At 53.2% G+C, this 25,068-nt stretch overlaps 1 protein-coding gene across 3 annotated transcripts in view; it reads left to right on the forward strand.

Annotated features, from left to right (window-relative positions):
• The window catches only part of MAU2 (MAU2 sister chromatid cohesion factor), a 30,364-nt gene extending 15,402 nt beyond the window's left edge, over positions 1 to 14,962 (forward strand). For 2 of the 3 annotated variants that reach the window (XM_043587167.1, XM_043587169.1), the window contains exons 8-19: positions 343 to 489; positions 578 to 668; positions 1,822 to 1,925; positions 2,868 to 2,945; positions 3,241 to 3,306; positions 5,376 to 5,462; positions 7,024 to 7,073; positions 7,271 to 7,348; positions 7,526 to 7,637; positions 10,545 to 10,635; positions 11,511 to 11,638; positions 12,008 to 14,962. In XM_043587167.1, the coding sequence (XP_043443102.1) occupies positions 343 to 489; positions 578 to 668; positions 1,822 to 1,925; positions 2,868 to 2,945; positions 3,241 to 3,306; positions 5,376 to 5,462; positions 7,024 to 7,073; positions 7,271 to 7,348; positions 7,526 to 7,637; positions 10,545 to 10,635; positions 11,511 to 11,638; positions 12,008 to 12,082 (1,107 nt within the window). In that variant the 3' untranslated portion in view covers positions 12,083 to 14,962. The remainder of the gene's footprint in view (positions 1 to 342; positions 490 to 577; positions 669 to 1,821; positions 1,926 to 2,867; positions 2,946 to 3,240; positions 3,307 to 5,375; positions 5,463 to 7,023; positions 7,074 to 7,270; positions 7,349 to 7,525; positions 7,638 to 10,544; positions 10,636 to 11,510; positions 11,639 to 12,007) is intronic. The other variant, XM_043587168.1, reaches the window with a different exon arrangement.
• Positions 14,963 to 25,068: the final 10,106 nt, after the last annotated feature.

Raw genomic sequence — 25,068 nt, forward strand, 5'->3', positions numbered from 1 at the left:
GGGTTACTACAGGAAAGAAGAAACGTGATTTGAACAGGGTCTTTGGACAGACTTCTCGCAGGACTTGGTATTGGGCCCAGCACCGGGTGGTGGCCAAGCCTTAGTCCCATAGATGACCTACCTGGTCCTACCATGCTCCCTGAGAGCTGGCTGACCAATCTGGGGGTGGGCTTCCTGCAAGTAGTGAGCATAGCAGGGGCTCCTAGAAGGAGGGGGCTAAAAAGTTGCTGGACAGGCAAGACCTGGTTAGCCGCCACTGTGGGAGCCTTGCGTCCTGAGGGGCCTGGCACCTGGTGGGAGCGGGCAGGCACTCAGGCATGTGGTGCCACTCGCCTGCTCCAGGTGAAGAGTGTGAAGCCGTGCCTGAAGCAGCTGCAGCAGTGCATCCAGACCATCTCCACGCTGCACGACGATGAGATCCTGCCTAGCAACCCTGCTGACCTCTTCCACTGGCTGCCCAAGGAGCACATGTGTGTGCTCGTCTACCTGGTGAGTCTCTAGAGGCCTGGGGCCAGGGTGGCTGGGGGGGGGTGAGGAGAGGGTCACAGTGACCGCTGCTGTCTGGTCTTGTTGCCAGGTGACCGTGATGCACTCCATGCAGGCCGGCTACCTGGAGAAGGCACAGAAATACACAGACAAAGCTCTCATGCAACTGGAGAAGCTCAAGAGTAAGTCTCAGTGGGGCTGTGTTCCATTGGCAGGTTGCATAGCCACAGCGCCCCCTGGTGGGTGGCACGAGTGCCACCTCTTATGCTGGCCTGAAGAATCCAGAATGACAGCAGTGCTGAGCAGTCACCATGAGTCCCTGCCCCATGGGTCTTGTTAACCCAGTAGGAAGATGGGGGCAGTCTGGGATAGGGGCAGAGCAGGCCAAGCCTGGGCTTGATCCTTATTCTGTGGCCAGGAGGGGTCTTGTACTATCTCTGTCCTATCCCCCCACTGCTTAAGATGAGTGTGAGGGTTAGTGGGTCCCCATCAGAGCCTGTTAGGAGTCGGCGGCTGCTTTTGTTATCTGTGCTCAGTGTTGTGACTGAGGATCATACTTGGTGAGACTGGGATGGGAGCTTCAATCTCACTGACCAATAGCAGGCCCTCTAGAGGTCTTGGGTTCTGCCTGGATGCTCAACTAATCCATCTCGTGGGACCCAGGGTCCTGTGACTAGTAGAATCTGAGAGCTGCATGTGTCCATGGCTGGCTCAGCACCCCTATTAATCTGTTCATTTGCTTCCTGTGCCCTCATAAGTGCCACTGGGGGAGGAGCCTTCAAGACTGTAGAATCAAAACCCACAAAAATGGCAGTTCTTTCCCTCCAGATGAGTTGGCAAAGGGCTGTGGGTGCTGTCTGGTTCCAGTATGAGGGCAGCCTCTCAAGGAAGCCAATTGCTGGGTTCCCTCACTGCTGCCTGAGGCCTTTTTGCACACTTTCAATCTCCTGGGCTACAACATTTCTAGAACCATTGTGTCCAGAGTGCTCTTGAGCACTCCCCTAGGTCAGAGTAGAGTGAGGATGGAAGACCAGTCTCTTAGGATTTCTTATTCTTAGAACACTCTGATCACTAAAACCTGGCTCTGAGCCTGTCTCCCCACCTGGAGAAGGAGATGAGCCCCCTTGCTCTTAGGGTGCAGTGGGCACCAAGTGAGGTGACAGAGCTGGTGCTGAGCTGGTGCCCAGCAGAGCAGATGGGCTCAGACCTGGGTTGCCACAGGGCCAGTGTGGTGCGAGGTGGAGGGTGTGAAGTCCCCAGGAGGCTCTGTGTCAGTCTCCTGGGGTCTCTTCTCTAGCTGTACCTTGAGTGCTCACCCTCACTTCTCACCCCCAGTGCTTGACTGCAGCCCTATCCTGTCCTCCTTCCAAGTGATCCTGCTCGAGCACATCATCATGTGCAGGCTTGTCACGGGACACAAGGCTACTGCACTGCAGGAGGTAATGCCACCAGAGGCCACGCACACGGGTGGGAAAACTACTGGGAGTTTGCCACGTCTCATAAGTCGTCACATGGGAGAATGTAAATTTGCCCAATGTGTGTCAACAGAATATCCAGGCTTGTTTCACTATAATTTGTTAGTTCATGACCCTGATGGACACAACTAATCAGAGAATATGATACAGAAGTCAAAGGTTCTGGGTACCTGGGTAGCTCAGCTGGTTGAGCTGTCAGACTCTTGATCTCAGCTCAGGGATGTGAGTTCAAGCCTCACACTGGGCTCCGCGCTGGGCATGAAGCCTACTTAGAGAGGGGGGCGCCTGGGTTGTGGCTCAGTTAGTTAAGGGTCCGACTTCGGCTCAGGTCACAATCTTGCAGTTTGTGAGTTCAAGCCCTGTGTTGGGCTCTGTGCTGACAGCACAGAGCCTGGAACTTGCTCCAGATTCTGTGTCTCCCTCTCTCTCTGCCCCTCCCCTACTCTCTCCCACTCTCTCTCAGAAATAAACAAGAAAAATTTTTAAAAAGAGAAAGAGAAATCACTAGTCCTTTCTCTAAAAGCAGGCATGCCCAGGGAACACGGGGTCTGAGAATTTGGGGTCCCCTGACGGTGATCCTAACACTCCTCCTGCCCTGATCCATAATCTCTGATGCTCATCTTCCTGAGAGGAAGCAGGTGCCCTGAGTAGGTAAGGGTGCTATATGGCTGAGACACATGGCAGAAAGAGGAAGAGGTGGTGGTGATGGACAAGGGTCACCATTCTCGAGGAGGTTGGGCCTGCACTTGGCCCTCACAACAGACACCTTTGCTGGGACTTTGTGCCCAGATTAGAGAAGGTAGGATGTGGGCACACCTGTCGGCTTCGAGGGTCTCCCAAATGCTGCTGGGACACCAGGTCCTGTGTTACAGGCCATGTGATGTTGAGCATGCTCTTTCCCGACAGATCTCCCAGGTCTGCCAGCTGTGTCAGCAGTCCCCCCGGCTCTTCTCCAACCACGCCGCACAGCTGCACACGCTGCTGGTGAGTGCACCAGGCTGCCTGCCCCCAGCCCCATTCCAGTTGGTGATCCCGTGACTGCCGCCCCACACAGCATCCAGAATATTTCCGGTGGGCTTCTTTCTGACCAGCATCTTAAGTCTGAGTTGACCTAGGTCCTGGGAGGAGGGAATAATTGAGCATGCCATCTTTCTGCCTCTTTGCTGGAATAAAGCTCAGATGTAGCTGGCTCAGTCGTCACTTACCAGGCTCCTGTGGGTTTAGTTGTGCAGCCCTGGGGAAACTGTGGCTTCAGGGCCTCAATGCCTTCTTCTTCCAGGGCCTGTACTGTGTCTCTGTCAACTGCATGGACAATGCAGAAGCCCAGTTCACCACAGCCCTGCGGGTAAGGTGCCGGCCCTCACTCCATGGGGCGGGCGGTGCTTCTCAGTGAGGAGTCGGGTGTGGTCGGTGATGAGGACATCCTCTGCATGAAACTGTGCCCAGTGGGCCACTCTACAGCATGCAGCTTGATGCGGGTCGTGACAGTGACGGGCCGGGGCTTTCTGTGGCAGGATCTGTGCTACTCAGATGGATCAGGGCCGGCACTGGCAGCACAGTATGACAGGAGATAACTGTGGGCAAGGAGGCTTCTGGCTAGCCTTGGGTGGGGCTTCCCCAACTAACCTGGAGGGCAACCACCAGGGAGAGCCCAGAGCCCACTGGTACCATGGCCTGTGCAGCCTCTTTCACTCCTGATTCCCAGCCTTCCTGATATCCTGCCAGGTTGGTGTTGGCTCCTGTCACAGCTGAAAATGCAGAGTCACTTGGCAGGGTTCAGGGGATCCCTGGAGCCACCCCAACAGCAGTCCCGGGACACAAAGCTGGGTCTGCCCCCACCCTACAACAGCCTGGTTGCACTGGGGGCAGAGGATACGTCGTGCTGCAGGTCACAAGGAAGCTCCGCTGGGGCGATGTTCTCGCCTCTGACAGGTCCCGCTGTGCCCTGGGAAACAGCTGGTGCCACGTCCTCCTTCAGAGACAGCCCCCTGCCAACCCCCAGGTCCGGGAGTTGATAGCACAGTGCCAGGCCCCAGTCTGCCTGCCTTATTCCAGGACCAGATAAGCATATCCCCACCTTGGCCTCTATGTCCTCACAGGAAAAGGAGGCTAGCAACACCTTCCTCCCAGGGGACCGAGGAAGCCCCAAGCAGAGATGTTGGGATGTGGGGGTGGCTGTGTGACTCGGGTAAAGTTGCTGGGGGTGCTGCGTGCGCCCTGTCAGATGGGGAGCTCTGCTCTGTCCCTTGTGCCAGTCTCTTTGCTCCTGGGGTTGGGCTTGGCGGCATTGCTGCTCCTCTGAGATGCTCCGTGTGGCTGTGGATGCCGCCACCCCCACTGCTTGTCTTAGCGATGTTTAGGAGCCTCTGGCTGCATGCCAGAGTGTGAGAGTAGATGTGGTGTCCGCTCCCAAGGCCTTCTGGGCCTTTCCATCTATGCCCACTCCTCTGGGCCCTGGTCAGCTTGTGCTGCGGTACCAAGACACCGCCACACAGCGCCCTGTGTTGCCTGCAGTTATCCCACGGCCCCATGAAGTTCTCTCCACCTCTCCCTCCCCATCTTACTTCCCACAAGTGGCTGCTGCTGCTTTGATAGTTTGTGCCTCAGGGAGTCCGCGTGGCTCTCCTACAGGCCACGTGGGAAGTGGTGCAGCCAGGATACACGCTCAAACCCCCTGGCCCCAGACACGTGCTCTTCCTGTGGTCCTACAACAAACAAACCAGAGCGTCTTTGCTCATATCAGAATACCTTCTGGGCCTCCTTGGCACATGCTGGGGTCCTGTAGGTGGGATCTGCATTTCCCAGGCATCCTCAGCCTTTTGCACAGCTGTGCTTTCTCAGCCCCGCTGGGAACCAGGATCTAGGTAACACTCGGGTCGCTCAGATTGATCCCTCTTTTGACCATTTTTATTTCCCAAGAAGAGCTGGGATCAACGGTCATCTACTACCAGCCATCAGCAGCATCTCTGGTCTCTGACAGTCTCAGCTACCTTCCTGGCATGTCCTCCCCAGGACCAGCAAGTGCTTCTGCTGTGTCAGCCCACACTGGAGTCCCAGGGGTCACTGGCTGTAGTGTGGAAGGAGGGGTTGTCCAGGTCTCAGACCTAAGAAACAAGCAGAAAATGGACTAAAGTGCAGTGTGTTCTCAGGGCAGGATCAGGGGTGGCTGATTTTCCTTTGCTTCCTGAATTTCTTATAATGTGGATGACAGTTTGATAGTGAAAAGAACTAACAGCTATATGCTCCTGGGGTTTAGGAGGCAGGCAAGGGGGGGTAAGCCTGAAATGAAAGGAATAAAGTGATTCTAGATTAGTTGCTGTGGAGCACTTGGGTGGCTCCTGTGCCACTGAGTGGCCCTCGTGTGATGTGGCTTTGCCCAGCCTGGCCCTCTAATGCCTATGTGTCCTGTCCTAGCTCACCAACCACCAGGAGCTGTGGGCCTTCATCGTGACCAATCTGGCGAGTGTGTATATACGGGAAGGAAATAGACACCAAGAGGTAGTAGGTGACATGCTTCATGTTTGGTATCTTTTCAGCTCTTATCCGGGGGTGGTGGGGTTGAGGTTGTCCTGGGCACCAGCAGATCTCAGCAACCGCAGCGTTTTCACTCTTCAGCAAGCATCACACTTGTGTCCCCCACAGAGTTGCAAGTGTGGCTGGGGCAGGCCAGGTCTAGGACAGGAACGTTTCCTAGGTAAATAACACTTCTCCGTGTTAAAAATGAGCCAAATTTGAGGTCCCTGAGTGGCTCAGTTGGTTGAGCGTCTGACTTCGGCTCAGGTCATGATCTCACAGTTGGTGGGTTTGAGCCCCGCATCAGGCTCTGTGCTGATAGCTCAGAGCCTGGAGCCTGCTTTGGACTCTGTGTCTCCTTCTCTGCCCCTCCCCTACACATACTCTGTCTCTCAAAAATGAATAAATGTTAAAAAAAATTTTTTTTAATGAGCCAAACTTTATTGAGCCCCACAGAAGAAAACCAGTTTATTCTACCTGAGCTGTCTGTTCTAGAATGTCAGTGAGGCCTCATGGCCTACTTCCGAGGAGCAGTAGCTCAGGCAGGCAGTCCTCTGCACTGTGCTCCGAGGTTATCCTAATGACCCAGCCTCCTGAGGGGTAGGGGATCCCAGGGCTTGTCCTCACAGGAGAGGTGCCCTCACCAGGTTCCCCCTGCAACCCTTAGCCCTGGGATTCCCCCCTCAGCCCTAGGGTCACTGCCTCCCCTCCTAGCTCTGGCATCCTGCCTCCAGAGTATCTCAGATTTAGTTACTTTTCTACCTTCATGGTTTTCATTTTATCTCTTGTTTATAAAAAGTTTAGCTGACCTCCCAGCTTCTGGGTTAGTTTGGATGCTTTGGGCTGCAGGGAGCAGAGAAAGCCCAGACTTCTCACTCCAGCAGTGAGGAAGCAAAGGGCAGGGTCATCATAGGGCCAGGAGTGGCCTCCATGGGTCACACTTGGTGACCCATGGAGGGTCTTTGCCCTCTCAGTGTCTGCCTCTTGGAGGTGCTATGGGGACACTGGGAGCAGCTTCAGCCCACTTTGACCCTTGTCCTCTCAGCAGCCAGAGAGGACCTAAGAAGTCATTCACATGGCTGCCTATCAGAGCCTCCCAGGATCCCTGCATCTCCAGATAAAGCCTACCCCCAACCCACAAGACCCATGTGGGCTGATATTACCACCTCGCTCCTCCACGCAGGGCCCCTCTGACCATACAGAGGCTGAGACTAAGCAGCTGCCCTGACTCCCCCGCCGCCCCCCCCCCCCCCCCCGTCCCCTTCATCTGACACAGGGCAGGTTGAGGGTGTGAGGACCCCAGTCCTTGACACTGGAGGCCATGATTCCTGTCGGGTAGGGGGGTGAGGAAGTAGACAGCTCTGTACAGTCTCCTACGGTGCCCTCATCTGTCCTTGTAGGTCCTGACCCCTCCCCTCACTCAGGCATGGGATTTGGGGTGAAGTTTGGGTTGGGAAGATGCAAGCAGCCCTAGTCAATTTAGTGGATGTTTGAGGCTGAATTTTCTCATGTTTATGCAAGATGATTCTAACTGACGTTTCCACCACAGCTGTACAGTTTGTTGGAGAGGATCAATCCGGACCATAGCTTCCCTGTCAGGTAGGAAGGCCCAGTGCTGAGTGCCCATTGACATATTGTCTTATATTTTCTCTGCTCTTGAAGTGGTGCCAGTGCTGGGGGGGACCCAACTGCCCTGTGTATCTGTACCTCTCTCCCCACCCTCTTCCCACTCCCCTTCGTAAACCTGCTGCACTCACAAAAATCCCACCGAAGTGTCACCTGCTCTCTCCCATCAGCTCACACTGCCTCCGAGCAGCAGCTTTCTATGTGCGAGGGCTCTTCTCCTTCTTCCAGGGACGCTACAATGAGGCCAAGTGAGTACCGGGAGAGGACCGGTTGCCCCACGCCCTTCTGTGTTGCTCCCTGGCAGTATGTGCCCAAGGCCCTCTGTCCCTAAGAAAGGTGGGCTCTGCTCAGGGCCTTGGGGCTGCTGCTGCCTTTTCCTACCGATGAGGCATCCCCATGGGGCTTTAGCATCTGTTTTTGCATAGGCGATTTCTTCGAGAAACTCTGAAGATGTCCAACGCAGAGGACCTGAACCGGCTCACAGCCTGCTCCCTGGTGCTTCTGGGCCACATCTTCTATGTGTTGGGGAACCACAGAGTGAGTGTCCGGGGCTGGGGCAAGAGGCTGGGGGCTGGCACGGTGCTTACGGACTACCACCCAGCAGCACTTTGCATCCTGTGCTCCTCCATGATTTTATCTCAGTAACCCGCCCACTCCCCACTGCTCCACGAGGCTCTGTGAAGGAAGGGGCACCTTGGCACCATGGGAAGCAGGGCTGGGGGAGCTTTGGATCCCTGAAAGGTGGGTCTGTGAGACAGATGTGCCCAGTGCCATATGCAGGCAGTGGTTAAGCAGAGGCAGTGGTTAGTCAGAGCCCTATGGGCTGTCCAGAGCTGGCAGGGCTGAGGGCACGTTTCCCTTCTGTATGGTAATACCTGGGGGTGGACATCTCAGCCAGATACCTTAGGCTCCGTTTTGCCTAGGGCACCCCATGTTTTCATTCTTACCTAGAATGGCCTCCTGGGGACTGGTCCCCAGTGGGATCAGCCAACTCTAAGTGTCTGAGTCAGATGGAGTATCTGGGGTGTACATCGTCACTTCCTCTTACCTGTAGACCTCATGAGGCGATTAGTTTTTTTAAGATGGTATTTGTTCATGTCATCTAATGTGACCTGTTCGTGATAGAAAGTCTGAGAAGCAAAGAAGGAAGTGATTGCATGTCTTCTGTCTTCTAGCTGTTTCCAGCTGCCTCTGCCTACGCATATGTTTTGTTTTTTAGGCTGTTTCATAATTTGATATCTTGTCTTTTTCTGTACCATTGGGTGAGAGTTTTCTTCACGGCCACAAGAATTTTGAAGCAGCATCTGCTTCGTAGTTTAGTTAGCCTCACTTTAGCTAACACAGGGTATGTGTCTTGGCCCATAGGGGTTCCTCTGATCAAACCCTAGAGCTCCCTAAGAATGAGCATTTTTAACAACCTTGGCCCATCCCACTCCCCACAATCGTATGACAAGCACTTGCTGTGGCCCTGCAGCTCAGGTCCTGGTGGCCATGGCCTGAACACTGGGGACGTCACCACCTCCAAAGGAAGAGGACAAGCTTTGGGTTCTCCCTTCAGAGTGCAACTCTGCTCCATCTTGAATACCCTGTCTGCCTATTCCTCAGCCTCTGAGCACACAGAACAGTGGCTTGGTGTGTGTTTAGGGGCCACGTGGGGAACAAGTTCAACATGAGGCACTGCTGAGTGTGGGCTGCCCACCTCACGTCTCAGTGTGGTGATTACCCCGGTGTGTGATTACCCCGTTTTCCAGATGGGGAGATTAAGGTCACACAGTCCCAAACTGCAGACCCAGGCTTAGAACCAGACCTCACTGGCTCTCATTTGTCTAGAAGTCTCCAGAAGCCACCTTGAATGAGGCAGGGTAAGCAAAGCAGCTTTTCAGCTGCAGCTCTGGTTCATGTTTGGGGCAATCCTGGGGCATCTTATAGAACTTTTTTAGGAACCTCCGCTGCTCCCTGTGTGTCTGGGCCTATGTGGAGTGACATGGGACCCCCAAGGACCCTTAGACCCAAGCTTGGCTTCAAGTGGTTCCAGGTCTGAAGGAGACACACCCAGACACAGCCAACTCTACCTGTGCCTGCCAGCCTAGAGTGTCCACAGGCATCATGAGTTCATGAGCAGCTTCACACAGAGTACCTGTCAGAATCACACATTTTCATACCAGATTCTGTGGGGCCACAAGCTGACATGGGGGAGCTTGCCCAGGAGAGCCAACGGGTACTCTCCTTCTGGCAGCTTCCAAACAGAGGCCCAACCCCAGGCCTAAAGGAATACAGTAGTTTTTTTGTCTTCTGTTGTGCATTCTGAGGTCTTAGAAGGACTTCATTCAGTTTTGAAAAGCTTTCAGACCCACCTGAACTTCATCTTTGAGGTACCAACCATGGGACAGTGTGAAGTCATTGGGCTTTTGTGTCTGTAAGGAGGCGTGTCTCACCCGATCATGTCTGTGCTGAAGCTAGGCTTCAGGAGTTGCTTTTGATGATTTGTAGGTCTCTTGGCTATATGGCAACTGTCTGTCAGCAGCTGTTAAGTAGGGAGTTCTCCCATGTCACCTTGAATCCAGCATTCAGGCCAGCAGAGCTTGTGGTCCCTAGGCTGAGGGGGGTCAGAGCAGTGGTACCAGTCACCCTGGGGTCAGGTATGGGTGTTTATGGCCCCCTGTCCACTCTCAGCACATGCTGGGCATTGAGGGGGGCGGGGGTGGCGTTGTACAGCCACTCAGTCAGAGTTGGAGAGTTAACATACCCTGGTGTCCCACAGCCCCGCGTGTCAGGTAGCCTCCCACAAGAGTGGACTTGTATGTAGCAGAGAAACCTCCCTTCCTCCTTTATCCTTTTGGTCCTCATCACTCCCACCAGAGCAGACTGCTTCCTCCTCCCATGCCCTGGGACCTCTGAATGTGCATTTCTAGTCGGCTCCTGATCTGGGTCCAGAGCTGACTGCTGCCAGTGCCTTTTGTTCTAGTGAGAAAGACAAAAGCATGTAGATTTGTCCATAGTCAACAGTGCCCCAGTGAGGAAGTAGATGCAGGGTTGAAGAGTGAGGGCAGTTTATTTTTTCCTGAGGTGTTGAAGAGTACTTCATTCTTGGTTAGTTGAGTGTCCAACTCTTGATTGTGACTCAGGTCGTGATCCCAGGGTTGTGGGATTGAGCCCTGCCTTGGACTATGCGCTGAGCATGGCACCTGCTTGAGATCGCCCCTCTGCCCTTCTTCCCTTTCTCTCTCTCTCTGAAAAAAAAAAAAAAAGAAGAAGAAGAAGAAGAAGAAGAAGAAGAGTACTTCAGAGGTCACTTGAAATGGGCCCTGAAGTAGGAGTAGGAGCTTGCTTGCCAGTCAGCAGGAAGAGGGCACAGCCTGGGCTGGGGGTGATGGGTGGGTCCTAGGCTGTCCTTGCTGCTGGCCCCAGCCCCCACTCCCTTCCCTGGTTGCTCTTGATCAACAGGAGAGTAACAACATGGTGGTGCCTGCCATGCAGCTGGCTAGCAAGATCCCAGACATGTCCGTGCAGCTGTGGTCATCAGCCCTGCTGAGAGGTGAGTACAACAGCCAGCCCTTCCCAGAGATCAGGGCCACTGGGGAGAGCTCAAGCCTAGAAGATACCGGGTAAGCCCTGTTTAGCTTCTGCTTAGACTGGGTCTCTACAGGGCACAGCCCCAATTCCAGCATATACTCAGGCTCCACAGGAGATCCTGTTTGGGGGCAGCAGGCACTGGGCTCAACACAGGATCGGTTCAGTCTCTCCATAAAGCCGTTTCTTGGAGTCTGGGTGAAGAATCGGGCTGTAAGCCCTACCCCTCATTCTTGGTTTCCTTCCCCCTGAATGGCTGTGTCAGTCGTCCGTCAGACAGTACTGGCCAGGGTGCTCTGGGTGCCCAGTGGGCTCTCAGCAGCCATCAGCGTTGTTACTGCTGCTCCCCTGTTTACAGATTGTGCTATTAAAGTCCAGAGACTCACCCAGGGCCCCCTGGAAGAGACAGATGACGAGCTGCTCCTGTCTGCAGTGGGCTCTGTGGGCCTATTCAGTCCTCCTGCCTCAGAAGTGGGTGTTGGGTTCCCTGCTCTAGTGAGTTCCTGTGTGCCTGAGGGTTGGCCACGCCCTCCCCGGGAGGCCCAATATCCACAGGGAGCCCTAAGAGCTTTCACTGCCCAACCAGCCCTTGTGTCTGTCCATGTGGGCCACACTGCTCACCCACCTCCAAGAACATGACTCAGGAACTCAGAAGGGCATGTGTGAAGACTGTTGGCAGGTGGGCTTGCGGATCCCGAGACAGGGCTCAGGGCAGGTGACCTGCCAGGTACATAGGAACCTACTGGTTCGACCTGAGGGCTCTACCCACACCCAAAGGGAGGACATGGGGGTGGTGACAGGGCAAGATGAATCTACCCTGTGTGTGTGTCCCACCCTTAGACCTGAACAAGGCCTGTGGGAATGCCATAGACGCCCATGAAGCAGCCCAGATGCATCAGAACTTCTCGCAGCAGCTGCTCCAGGACCACATTGAGGCCTGCAGTCTCCCTGAACACAACCTCATCACGGTATAGGCACTGGGTTTGGGGAGGCAAGATGGGGGTGCTGGTTGGCTCCTCGGGTCCTACTTACCCGGCCTGAAGCACCCAGGGGGCTTGTTCCCTGAGGAGGGACGTTACACGCTTGGCTGCCATCTCCTTGCACGTCTCCCAATAATCCCTAACTCAGCCTCACCTCAGGAGCCCCCTCAGATCAGAAAGACAGCACCAGTCACCCAAGTGGGTGATGTAGGGTGCTTCCCAGGGGCTCCGCTGACTCACGTGTGGAGGACAGAGGGCCCTGGCTGGGTGACCAGCCCAAAGAGGGCAGCAGTCCAGGGCAGACACGCAGCCCATTACACCCCTGCTCCTCGCCCGTGTGTTCTCTCCTCTCTGCAGTGGACGGATGGCCCACCTCCTGTGCAGTTCCAAGCTCAGAATGGACCCAATACGAGCCTGGCCAGCCTCCTGTGAGGCTCCTGAAGGGAGCCACCCAGCTTCTCGGGGACTCTGTGGGGTCCAGTGTGTCCCCTACTTCCTTCCAGATGGCACTTGAGCTTTCCTTGGAGGTGTGCTGGAGTGTGTGTCCCCAGGCTTCCTTCCTGACTGTCTCCAGAGCTTCCAAGTCCCTATGGAGTGTGCGGTGCTGATTCCGCCCTCCCAGGAAGGGGGCTGGCCAGCCATTCCCACCGTGTAACAAGACCCCCAGTGCTGAGGCTTGCAGGTGGGATGTTGGAGCCAACTTTCCAGAGCCATCTTTTAAAGTGGACTTGAATTGCCAGTTCTGCTTCCACGTCTGAGTCACGCCTTTAAGGGAACGTGTCTGGGCAGGGGACTGGGGTGCCAGTTGCCAGGGTGGGTGGTACCACTGGTGCATTGCCACATGACTTCCATCGCCTGGGCCTCCGTGCCTGGCTGGAGTGTTTCCTCTGCTCACAGCAACTTCCAGAGCCCAGAGGCAAAACGCCAGTTTCTGCCCCAAAATTGGAGGGAAGAAGTAATGGCATGTGTCAGGGACAAAAATGCACATCCCACCATGACACTTTTCCCAGCTTGCCTTTCTGTCCAGTGTCCTCTCCGCCCCCATCTGACAGCCAGGGCCTCTGATTGGGAACCCTGGGGGACCCAGGAGCTCGGCTTCCAAACATCTGTACCTTGACTGGATTCAGTGTCCAGCCATGGAGGAGCACATTCTTGTAGACACGGGTGTGCGTGTGTGTGTGTGTGTGTGCGTGCGTGTGTGGTGATTCACAGAGCTGGAGCTGGGGGCTGAGACTCTTAATGTGTGCATCAGCTACCTTCCCCCGTCAGCATCCATGCTGCTGGGCAGGAAGCAGAGGAGAAGGGAGGGGACCCTCCTTAGCCCACCTCAGGGGGAAGGGAAGGGGAAGGGAAGAAGGGCCTTGCTTCCTGGCAGCTCTGTGGTGTCCGCAGACGCCTGGAGCTCAGCTTGCGAGCAGACAGCGGTTCCCCTGGTCCCTCGCCCTGCTCTCAGGAGGGAGGATGAGGTGACCTGCCTGCCTTGGGTCTTGGGACAGCATTGAAACCTCTTCCTGAGCTGGACCCCAAGAGGCTCTGCCAGGCTCAGACAACCGTGCTCAGTTCTGTGCTCCTCTTGGGATAGTCGAGGAGGTACCCCAGCGGTGATGGTGGCATTGGGGGCAGTCGAGATAGCCACCTCCTCCAGCTTCCGGTGCCTGGAAGCGGTGCCTCGAAGCGTCTCCCCAGAGGAATGGTGAGTGGTCTTGCTAGTCAGGGTGGCTTGTTAGTTTGCATCTTGTTACCCTTGCACTGTGAGGGCTGCTTCTCGAAGCCTCAGTGTCTGACAGAAGGAACACTGGGATCACTCAGGTCAGCTGCTCAGGCCCTGAGGCCTGGGTGTGCCTTAGCCACAAGCAGGGCTGTCAGCAGACCTCCCTGCGCTGGGCCACTGCCCTTACCAGGCCAGCATCAGGCCCTTGCTGCCCACGTGGGAAGCCAGTGACAGGCATGCAAAGTGAACTGCTGATTGGAGGCATGGGCTGGCCGGGACTTGTCCTATAAGGACCCACCATCTCTGTGGCATCCTGGATCACTCAGGAGAGCCTAGCACTGTCCCATGCTGCTCAGGGCCCCCTTTTTGGCTGACCCTCCCGGGCCCATGAGGCCTACAAAAGAGGGTATGACATGTGGCCACAAGTTGTCCTGTCCTGTCTTCCTCCCCCCTCAAGGGTACCCTCTAGGCCCTCCCCTCCACCCAAGGGACAGAGCCCCCTCTTACCATGAGCTGCCCCTGTTGGCCTGGACCCCGCACTGTATGACCTCTCCAGACCCTCATTACTTCTTCAATCACACTGTACATGTTTGTCTCTTCATATTTATTTAAGCCTTTCTTTGCTTCTAGGGCATTTTTTTATGTAGAGCAGTTGAAATAAGAACCTCAAAACTTAACATCTGTTCTGATGTTAAAGTATGTTTAATGACCACCCTGTTATCTATGTTCATGTAAAGTTAAGGATAAGTTTTTATGTTTACAGCTAAGAATTCAGTACTCCATGTTTAATATTCCACTCTAGCTTTATGGAAGCCAGACTGCGTGTACCTGCATTTATGCGCGTGCAAGCTTTGAACTTTCCCTTTGCTGTAGCATCTTTTGGTTACATAAAGCTGTCATAGTACTTTCTTGTGAATCCGAATTGAGTGCCTCTCAGTTTTTCACTCAATCATAAGAATTTAAGACAGGCAGCAAGTGATCACCCAGGGAGACCTTACACACTCATAGCTAAGTATTCAGAAAAAATAGATAAGTGAAAAGTCCCAAGCCTTTCCGTGCACAGCGGTGCAAGGGAGGGAGCAGCAGAAAGATTCCTGTTGGCAGGTAAATTACTGAAAGCTGGCCAGACTCTTGTGTGCCCCTTCCACTCCCTCCTGTGGTCCTCAGGGTCTGGGGGCTGGTCCAGGAGATGCTGGGTTCCAGGTACACACGCTGCTGCCTCCCCACTGCTGGGTCTTTGCAGTCACCCATGGGTGAAGCGAGGGTCCTCTCCCTGGGGTAAGAACTCCACCCCACTTATTGGGAACACTGGCAAGGAAATCAGATAAGGGCTGCCTGGTGCAGTGGGTCGCATTTGTTGATTGCATTGTCTCTGTTCTGTTAAGGGTTTTTAAGAAGTATGTTTGGCATAATGTCTTTTAATGGGTTTGTAATATCTTCTGGTTTTAGCAGCCTGTAACTTCAGCTGGTGCTTTTAATCAGGAAAAAAGTTTTTGTAAATACAAAACATTGTTTAAAAGACGTAACCATAGAACATAGCTTCCCGTTTTTGGATTTCTTTTCCTATATATTCAAAGTAAAATAATTTGCAGGAGCCATCACTTGCTTTGTCTTTGTCGTGTTATCTGTCCCTTGTGTGCACTACTCCAGAGATGGGCTCTCACCCTCTGGCCGGGCTAGCAGGGCCACTAGACGAGTGGGCATCGGGGAGTTCTGCTAACCAACAGGTGTGAGGATGCAAAGCCCCATCCCCTGGACTGGAGGACCTAGTGGAAACCTGAGTCTTCTCTTCTACCGATGATGTTACTCCAGAACAGCCCCACCTGGAGGAGAGGGGACCCCATAGACATCAAATATTTGGTCCACAGCGCTGCCTGTGCCTCCCTGGCTCTTACCACAGACGCACTTGCTTATTCACCTAGTGTCCTATTTCCTGTGTTCTTAGAAAACACAGGGTTTGGGATTGTTCTTTGTTTTTCAATTTTTCTTCTCTTTTTTGACATGAAAGTCACATAAAATTAGCCATTTAATGTGTACAATTCAATGGCACTAAGTACATTCACGGTGTTGTACAACCAACACTTGTCTAGTTCAAGAACGTTTTTATCCCCTCAAAAGGAAATACTGTCCCCATTAACTCTCAATCCCATTCCCCCTCCCGCAACCCCTGGCAGCCACTAATCTGCTTTCTGTCTCTGGATTTGCCTGTTCTGGACATTTCATATAAATGGGATCACACACGTGGCCTTTTGTGTCTGGCTTCTTCCACCCAACATATCTTCAAGGTTCGTCCACATTGTAGCATGAGCCAGAATTTCATTCCTTAAAGCTGAATAATATTCCACTGTATGGATGGACCGGTTTGTTTATCCATCCGTCCGTCGATAGGTGTTTGGGTTGCTTCTTCCTTGTGACTCTTGAGGAGTGCTGCTGTTGTGGATGTCCCCTACACATTTTTGTTTCAACATGTGTTTTTGATTTTCTTGGGTCGTGTCTTGTTCTTAACATGCAGGGATGGTGCCTGGCTGCCACCCACACTGTGTCAAGGCCCTCGTGTTGGTCTCATCACTATGCCCCCCAGTAACACCAAGGTGGTCTCAACTGCTCGCTCCTAGGAGCATGTCTGAGCTTTCTTTTGGGCCATGGTCCCAAGGCAGGACCACGGGCCACTAGGTGTGTCAGTGACTCCACACAGCCCTGCCAGGAAGAACTCCCCACTGCAGCACGGTGGCCCCACCACCCCCATTGTTGACGCCTGCCCCCCTCTGCTCCATCCCCAACAACCCAGCCATAAATGGCTTTGTCACTTGGGGTGGACTCTGCCTGCCCTATCGTTGGCTTGGACGTCGTTTTGTTCCACCTTGAGCCTCCCAGCCTCTCTGCAGGAATCACAACCTGAGCCCACCCAACCAGAGCACAGCCACAAATCCACCAGGTGACAAAACTACCCGCCAGCAGACACGTGGCCACCAGCTGGGAGTGAATCACAGGCGACTAGCAAGCCGGTCCCGAGATGGCCACTGTTTCACGGGAAGTAGGCTCATCTGGGGGCTGCAGCACAACGCCCTGGTTGAATAAACCACTTCCCAGAGAATTTTCCCCAAATTGCCAGATAACGATGAACAAAGAATGGCTGCTGGAGTCCTAGATTTGGGGGGAACCTCTCAGGTAAAGCCAGGCAGGCTCCCGTCAGCAAAACTGGTCAGCACAAACGGACACGGTGTGGAGAAGTTCTGCGGGGGTGAAGGACACACTTGGGACGTGGATGACCGACACACCCAGGAAGCGGTCACGGGAGGAGGGGGAGGACAGGAGTGGGCCTCACAGAGGCCAGCGGATGGCGAGGGCAGCTGGCCCAAGCACTGAGTGGCCAGGGTAGGGGGTCACTAGTTGTCCTTCCACACACACCCCGGTCCTCAGACATCCTGCCTGTCACTCCACCCATTTCTGGCCATCTCCACCGCCCGTCCCCAAGTCACAGTCACATCTCCCACCTGGATATTGTCCAGCCTCCTCCCTGAATGATCCTGGAACATTCTGCGCTTGCTCCCACCTGTCCCCATGCCAGGGGCACTCTCCCTGCGGCTGCTCCGCTCAGCAGCCCGGCATCAGCCAGGAGTGTCCCAGTTCGGGCCTGGCACATGTCAACAAGTCCACAGGACAGCCCCAGAGGAAGAGCACAGGCAGGACTGGCAGGTGCCACTGTGGACACCTGCCTACGTTGTCTGTGGGTGTCAGCATGCTCCGTCCCTGTACCTGGGTCGCCCCCACCCCCCAGAAATGCCAACAGGACCCTACTATACGGCAGGAGGTATGAACTTCACACCCCCAGGCCAATGCGCACTGGGGGTTCTGGGAATTGAAACGCTCACAGTGTATGTTGGCTTCCCCCTTTGACCTAGCTGAGTGTGTCAGGTTGACGTTCCCCCACAAAGAAGGCTCTTCAAGGAGAGGCAGGCAGCCCTGCGTCTATGGTCCCGTCTGTCCAGCATCTGACATGGCTTCCTTGATTTGAACGATGTTGGTAAACCCCAGTCAGCTCAAAGTTGTCAACCGGATACAAGAGGCCAAAGTGCTACTGGGTTCAGAGGAGGGTGGGCTGTCCACTCCACCTGGGTCAAGGGACGGGCTGGGGGGCGAGGGAGCTCCACTCCCTCATCCCCCATCCCCTCTAAGTGCTGCTTCCGAGCCCCAGAGGGCCAGGGGAAGGGGAGGAGGAGCATTGCCGAAGAGTTTAAAAGCTTACTTCACCCCAAAGTCATGCTCACGAAGTGAGCCTACAACGCAATTGGACGAGAAAATTCCGTGTTATTTTGACTTCCTTACTACCTTTGATATTTTGGGTACTTTTTCAAGGATCAGAAAAGAGTTCAAAAGACTATTGTAGCGTTGCTGTGTGAGAAATACAAGACTCCCAGTACATTAACAGCTGCTACAACGAACGTCATTTTTTTTAAATCACAGTGTTCTTACGCTAGATTAGGAGTTTGTGAGCGAGAGAGCACCGTCTGCCCCATCCCCGTCTCAGAGACGCTGAAAAGCTGTCCGAAACACAGCTCTCTAGAGACGGGCCACTTCGTCAGCGTGTGTTTGTTTTGCTTTGAGTGTCCTTCCTAACCACGAATCCGTACACGTAGCGTCTGTGCCACATGGAATCCAAGCTCCGTGTGCATCCATGGAATCAGGCAGACTCGGTCCAGAGCGAGTGTGTGGTCCCGAACAAGTTCTGCTGCCGTAGAGCTCTGCTCGCACATGCTCCCCTAAAGGGTTAAGTACAAACTGCTCAGAAGTATCACTTTGAACCGGAAGTGTATCTCCCACTCTGTCTTCATCTGCATGTGTCACCAGTTGCTGTGGGCAGCTCGGGCTGCTCCATCCTCTGCCACCAGGGGGCATGGTGGCCTGAGCAGTGTTCCCACCTGGTAGGGCCGACTGGAGTCTGGCTGCAGCTGGGAAGGATGGGCTGGAGGTTACCAGTCCCCGGCGAGGCCAGGCCTTGTCCTCGTTTGCGGGGATGTGGAATAGCCTCCCCCACAGGGGCTCTCAGTTCCTCTCCTGTATCCTGTGGGATCGGGGATGCTGACCCCCAGGGTTCTCCAGGTATTAGGGCTACACCATTCCCTCATTTACTTGCCAAACATTTATTTGGTATCTACTCGTTGCTGGGTGCTGGGGCCACAGCAGGAGCCATATCAGGCAAAGTCCCTGTCCTCAGGGAGTGGCCATTCTGCCAGGAGTCTGACAATGGGCCTCAAGTAGGAGTGAGCCTCGTCCCACTTGAGAGAGGAGAGCAGCACCCTGTAGGATGGTAAACCAGGGGACAGGTGGGAGGCACAGTGACGGGACAGAGGGGAGACCTCCCTCAACCAGCCAGTCAGAGCCGGCCGACGTTTCAACTTCTGCGACGCAGACACCAGGATTGCCTTGGAGCGGGCGTGGACCGGCCCTCCTGCCCGGCTACTCAGAAGAGAGTACTGGGTGGGCACTGGGGCTGCCAGCCCTCCTAGGGCACTCTGAAGAGCAGAGGCTGCCGCCCACAGCACCCTGAGTACAGCTGACGCTGGGCCATCTCCAGGAGGACACTGATGGATGGAGAAAGCGGCCGAGCCCCCATTTCCAGAAGAAAGATCAAGTCCCTGGGTCCCCTCAGGTCCTTCTCCCCCCCCCTCCACCACACTTACACCTATCTCCCAGAAACAAAGGGGGGGTGGGGATGACGCAGACGGGGCCAAATGTGCATGGGGGGGTGGTCGGATAGTGACAATAACAAAGATGGGGTCGCTGACCCTCCTCCCCCTCTTGTATAATGCGGACGCCAACAGCAGGTGATGGGGGTCAGGGCATTCCGGACATCACCACAAACCAACCAGAGCAGATGCCTCAGTGCCAAGTTCCTTATCCAAGTGCTCCTAACACCCAGCCCAGCAGCTACCACACTGTTTCCTGAGCTGCCCCCTCCCAAGGGAAAGGGAATTCATCTCTTGAAGAAGTTCTTCCTGCCTCCAGAACATTCCTCTGCCTTCTGGTGCCAACAGAAGGAAGTCCCAGCTGGGCCACACCCAAATCCCTCATTCACAGGATCTGTTTCTCCCTCTCGGCATCTAGTTCTCCTCGGACCCAAAACCTTAAGGAGATTATTTTCCAGGGATTATTTACCCCTCCCCGACCGTGTCCTGAAATGGTCACGGGCCACACTTGTGGTTGGCCCGGTTACAGGACACCCACACCTTACCTTGGTGATCACAGCCAGTGAGGACAGTGGGTGAGCGCTGAACACACTCCCGTTCCGTCTCTTAACTCTCGCGAAAAAGGCCAGAACCTAGATCCATCGGAGACATGGGAGACAACACGATACGCGTTTGTGATGCAGGGAACACCAGAGGCATTCCGATGAATGCTGTGTGGCCATTTAACAAGAGTCGGGGGACCCAAAAGAATCAGCAATTCAGGTTCACAGCTTGGGGCCAACGTGGATTTTTGAAGCTCGTTCATCTCTCTCTCCCAAGGCACGCCAGATTCTCACCTTTATATCTGACCAGTTCCCCCAAAGGCACCAGGCTGTGGGGTCACGTGGCGTGGACTACGCGAACCCGGACTGACTCCTAGCGGTGGCCTGGCACATGGCAGATTTCTGCCATTCTCAGATTTAATTTTTTTTTTCAACGTTTATTTATTTTTGGGACAGAGAGAGACAGAGCATGAACGGGGGAGGGGCAGAGAGAGAGGGAGACAGAATTGGAAACAGGCTCCAGGCTCTGAGCCATCAGCCCAGAGCCCGACGCGGGGCTCGAACTCCCGGACCGCGAGATCGTGACCTGGCTGAAGTCGGACGCTTAACCGACTGCGCCACCCAGGCGCCCCCATTCTCAGATTTATACTAAAGGACTGTCCATCACTGATCTGCCATTCAAATCTAACTGGGCGTCATATGTTTTCATTTGTTAGGTCTGGCCACCCTGGAGGCTCAATAAGATCTTTGAATAAAGGGAGTGTAAGCCTGAAACCAGAGAGCTGGAAGATTACGGAATCCAAATAACGAGAATTTTACTGGTGGGAAACAGAGCTCACGGTGCCTTGCAGGATGGTTCCTTCTTCCCATCAGAGTAAAAGCTCACCTCCTCCCAGCCTCTCCCACCTCATCCCTGCACACAGGCATGCCGGCCACTCTCTGTCCCGTACTTGGTGCCACCTCAGGACGGCGGCACCTACTATTCCCCTCTGCCCAGAAGGCTCGTTTCCCGGGTCTCCGCTCAAATCCACCTGCTTGCAAGCCCATGGCTCCTGCCTTGGCCAGTCACTGTGTCACACCCTTGACTACTTTTCATCCTCATCATCGGTAGTTGAAATTACCTCGCTCACTTCTCTGTCAGTCTGTCCCTTCCCACTCGACTCGCTCACCCCAGCATCCAGACAGGTGATCACAGGCCTCTGAGTAGCGATGGGTGACAACTCCAATCGGGAACCTGGGCCTTATACTGAAGCTCCTACCCCAACCCCATCTCTCCCTATGCTCCTAGCTCCTGGCTCTCAGCATCGCCTGGAGCAGGAATGAAGGTTTCCAAGACCAGGTGGTTCCAGGGAACTCCTAGATTAGTAAGATTAGTAAAATTAGTAAGAAGGTAAGTTAGTCTCTAAAGCTAGGCAAAAGCTGTGGTTCAGGCTTTCCCAACCCAGGACATGTAGAAATAAATACCCCTGCTCCAAGTATCCTAGGAATTCTCCCCTCCTTGGAAGGCCCCAGTGCAGGGACCTCTAGGGCTTTCTCTGGCGGACAGCAAGCTGCTTCGTTTTCAGGAACATTCTAGAGGCTGGAACCAACCCCCCACCCCCAGGACAGTTCTGAATCACTAATTGAGGTTGGTTACTTGAGTCTGTGGTGAGAAGCATCACTCGCCAGACCACTTGCTTTCAATTTAAGAGATCAGAGCCTATGGACTGGCTGTACCTCTGTGTGTGCACAAAATCAAAAGTGGGCCTCATATGTCTGCATATGGACTGGAACCCCCCTGGAGGGACATGAAAGAGCCTGATGTCACAGCCTGTGGGCAAGGAGACAGGAGGCCTGAAATTTGGAGTGAGAGAGAGAGATGCCTCCTCCTGGTGCCTTTGTCCTTGAACAAATGAGTGAACTTTTGAAAGACTAAAACCAAAAGGACAAACTAAGGTGGAGGCACTACGTGTCCTCTTTCATGCCAGGCCATCCTTGAAATGCTCACCTTGCCATCTGTCCACTGCCAGCCCCATGTAGGTCTGCAGGGGAAAGAGAGGAGACTCTGTGCTGCACAGATCTGTTTCTATAGTATTTACATGTCTGGGGGGAAATCTCTTTCTCCCGGCCCTCTTGTCTATGCTTCGGCAACAATCCAGAAGGAAATTCTCATGAAGAAGCCCAGAGCCTTGGTGATCAGATGTGTCAGAGGCTGAGCAACAGGAAGGACAAGCCTGGCCCAGTCTGGGTGGAAGCCAAGGCAGGGAGCCCTGATGGCCGGCTGCTTCCCCACAGACTGGCCCAAAGGCCTTAACATGGAGGACGGGGGCAGCTCAGCAGTGACAGGGAAACTTCTTTCGCTAAGGCACAGGTGAGACCTTTAGGGCATGATTCCTGAGTGCTCAGAGCTCCTTGGGGACTGCCGAATTCCGCCCAAGACAGGAGTCCAAACCCCGGATCCCCAAGCTGCCGGTTCTGCTCCTGGAGTTTAAACGACCATGAAGGTACAGTGGATTTCTGGCCTTTAAGACTCAGTCAGGCTCAGCCCAGAGAGCGGCTTGGTCCTTGCTTTGTTGTTGAGCTAAGTTGTACCCTCTCTGCGTACTCCTCACTTGGGAAATGTGGGAGGTGGACTAGCTGATTTCTTAACTTCTTCTCTGGGATATCCAACATAGGATTATCTACGCGAAGAGGGGACACAGAGGAGAGAAATGAAGAGGCATTAAGAAATTGTGGGTGACTCAAGAATTTAATGTTTATAGGTAATTGACCATGGGTAGATTAACTGTGTGTGTGTATTTATTATGTGTATATTGAGGAATGTGGTTCTATTCTCTGGGAATATATTATGTACTAGAGATAAAAAAGAAAGAAACAGGGAGGCCTGGGTGGCTCAGTCCATTAAGCGTCCGACTTCGGCTCAGGTCATGATCTCATGGTTCGTCGGTTCGAGCCCCGCGTCGGGCTCTGGGCTGATAGCTCAGAGCCTGGAGCCAGCTTCAGATTCTGTGTCCCCCTCTGTCTGCCCCTCCGCTGCTTGCACTCTGTCTCTCGCATTGTCTCAAAAATAAATAAATGTTAAAAAAAATTTTTTTTTTAAATGCACAAAAACTAAAGGATTATGAACAGAAAACATTAGTCACCAACACACTCATGGCCTCCGCAGGTGGAAAGCCCTGGCTGGAGTTGGGGATTTCGTCCTTCACTCTGGACCTTCCTGCCTCTCCATGCTGCAGCCCAAAGAGCTGTGACCACGCCCGGCTCTAGTTTGAGGTAGCTGGGAGGACTTTGGGGAGACAGCAGACAATTGCAAAGATTTCAGGATGGGAATTCAGACCTAGGTTCTGGTTTTGTTTATTTGTGACCCCGGCCGAATAAAAAACCCTGAACCTCAGCTGTATCCCCTCCCCAAAGGGGCACTATTCCTTGACCCCATACAACTACTAAGAGAGGGAGATGTAGTGAGGGAGGCAAAAGCTGGCTTAGCCAAGGGCAGCACGCTGAACCAGCCCTTTTCAAATCATAACCAACGTTCTACTGACTGTGAGTTCGCCAAGATGTTGATGGGTGTTCTTAGAATAAAAGAAAACAGATCACATGGTCAAGGAAGTTTGCAATATACCACAATAACATCCATTATCAATAGTAAAGGTTTAGCGAAATCCTGTAGCTGACTAAATAATTTGACAGAGAAATTAATCGTAGAATCCCTATTGATATCTTGAGGCATTCTAATGTCCCATGGAGTCCAGAGAGGGGCATTTTGTGCCGATTAATGTATCCCCATGGGGGATACATCCCAAGACACCCAATGGATGCCTGAAACCACAGATAGTACTGAACCCTATACATACTATGGATTTTGCTCTATATACATACCTATGATAAAGTTTAATTTATAAGTTAGGCACAGCAAGGCACAATAACTAATAATAGAATAATTATAACAATACAATGTAATAAAAGTTAAGTGAATGTGGCGTCTCTTTCACATTCTCTCAAAATATTTTATTGTATTGTACTTAACCCTTCCTCTTGTGATGATGTGAGACGATAAAATTCATACACAATGAGATGAAGTGAGGTGAAGGACGTAGGGACTGTGACACAGCATTGGGTTACTGTTGACCTTCTGACAATACCTCAGAAGGAGGATCGTCTACGTCCAGACCATCATTTGCCCACGAGTAACTGAAACCACGGAAAAGGTGTGGATAAGGTGATACTGCTGTGAGGCATCATTCCAGAATGACGCATCCCAGGGAGAAACTGGAGTGAAGGGAGGGCCACAGGAGGACTTTGAATGCCAAGCTAAGATTCAACCTTCGGTGCTGAAAGTTTCAGAAACATCTTCTTCTTAATCACAAAAGCAATACAATACCAGCCTCCTTAAAAATGGAAGTTTTGGGCGGGGGGGGGGCGCCTGGATGGCTCAGTCGGTTGAGCGGCCGACTCCGGCTCAGGTCATGATCTCGCGGTCCGTGGGTTCGAGCCCCGCGTCAGGCTCTGTGCTGACAGCTCGGAGCCTGGAGCCTGTTTCGGAGTCTCTCTCTCCCTCTCTGCCTCTCCCCCACCCACTCTCTCTGTCTCTCTCTCAAAATAAATAAGTAAATTTAAAATAAAAAAAGAACTCTCCAGAGATTTAAGAGCTTTCAGCCTAGGACACTGGAAAGTGATGTTAGTGCAAAAGAAAAGAGTGATAAAGGCTAACTAGCTTAAAGGATAGGGCTCCCTCTCCCTTTTCTCTGCCATTATGGTGTGTGTAATTGACTCTGTGCCTCGCCATGTCTTCTTACATGACTTTCAGGATCAAGGGATTCCTGGTTGAGAAACAAAAGCAGACTCATCCCATTCCCAAGTGGGTTTCGATGACAATTAGTGATAAAATCAGGTATAACTCTAAGAAGAGACATTGGAGAAGAACCAAACTGAATCTACAAGTCACTTGTGAGACGGCACACATCGTTATACTGTCTCAAGGTCACTAACATCTTACCATGTCATTTGAAAAGGTCACTACTCTTTCTGGGCAGGTGGACATGTTTTTATTAGGAAAATAATGTTTCTCCTCTTTGCGCTTCTGCACTAGTAGGTTGGTTCGGTAATAAATATATGAGAACTTTTGTTTGGGGGGAAAAAACAGAACGGAGAATGGATCAAAGAGAAAGACATCAAATTTTGTCTGGAACACGTTCAGATGTTGGGGTTGAGTCACATCCCATGTAGAAAGGAAGGAGATCCTAGATAGGAAGTCAAGCTGACTGGAAATACACATCTGGGAGCTCCTAAGAGTTCCACTCCTCAAAGGGATTCATTCTCTGAAGAAACACAGAGGGCACAGAGGAGTAGCAAGACAGGAGCAGCCTGGCAGAATTTCCAGGTAAATTGGCACGAAGACTGAGCAGGAGACCAGAAGAGGCAAGGTCCCCAGAAGCCATGAAAGACATTTCAAGGAGTTCGGAGTGTCCTCTAGACGCTGGAGGTTGGCGAAAAGGCGGA

This window comes from Prionailurus bengalensis, chromosome A2, assembly GCF_016509475.1.
Source record: "Prionailurus bengalensis isolate Pbe53 chromosome A2, Fcat_Pben_1.1_paternal_pri, whole genome shotgun sequence".
NCBI classification, from domain to species: Eukaryota; Metazoa; Chordata; class Mammalia; order Carnivora; family Felidae; genus Prionailurus; species Prionailurus bengalensis.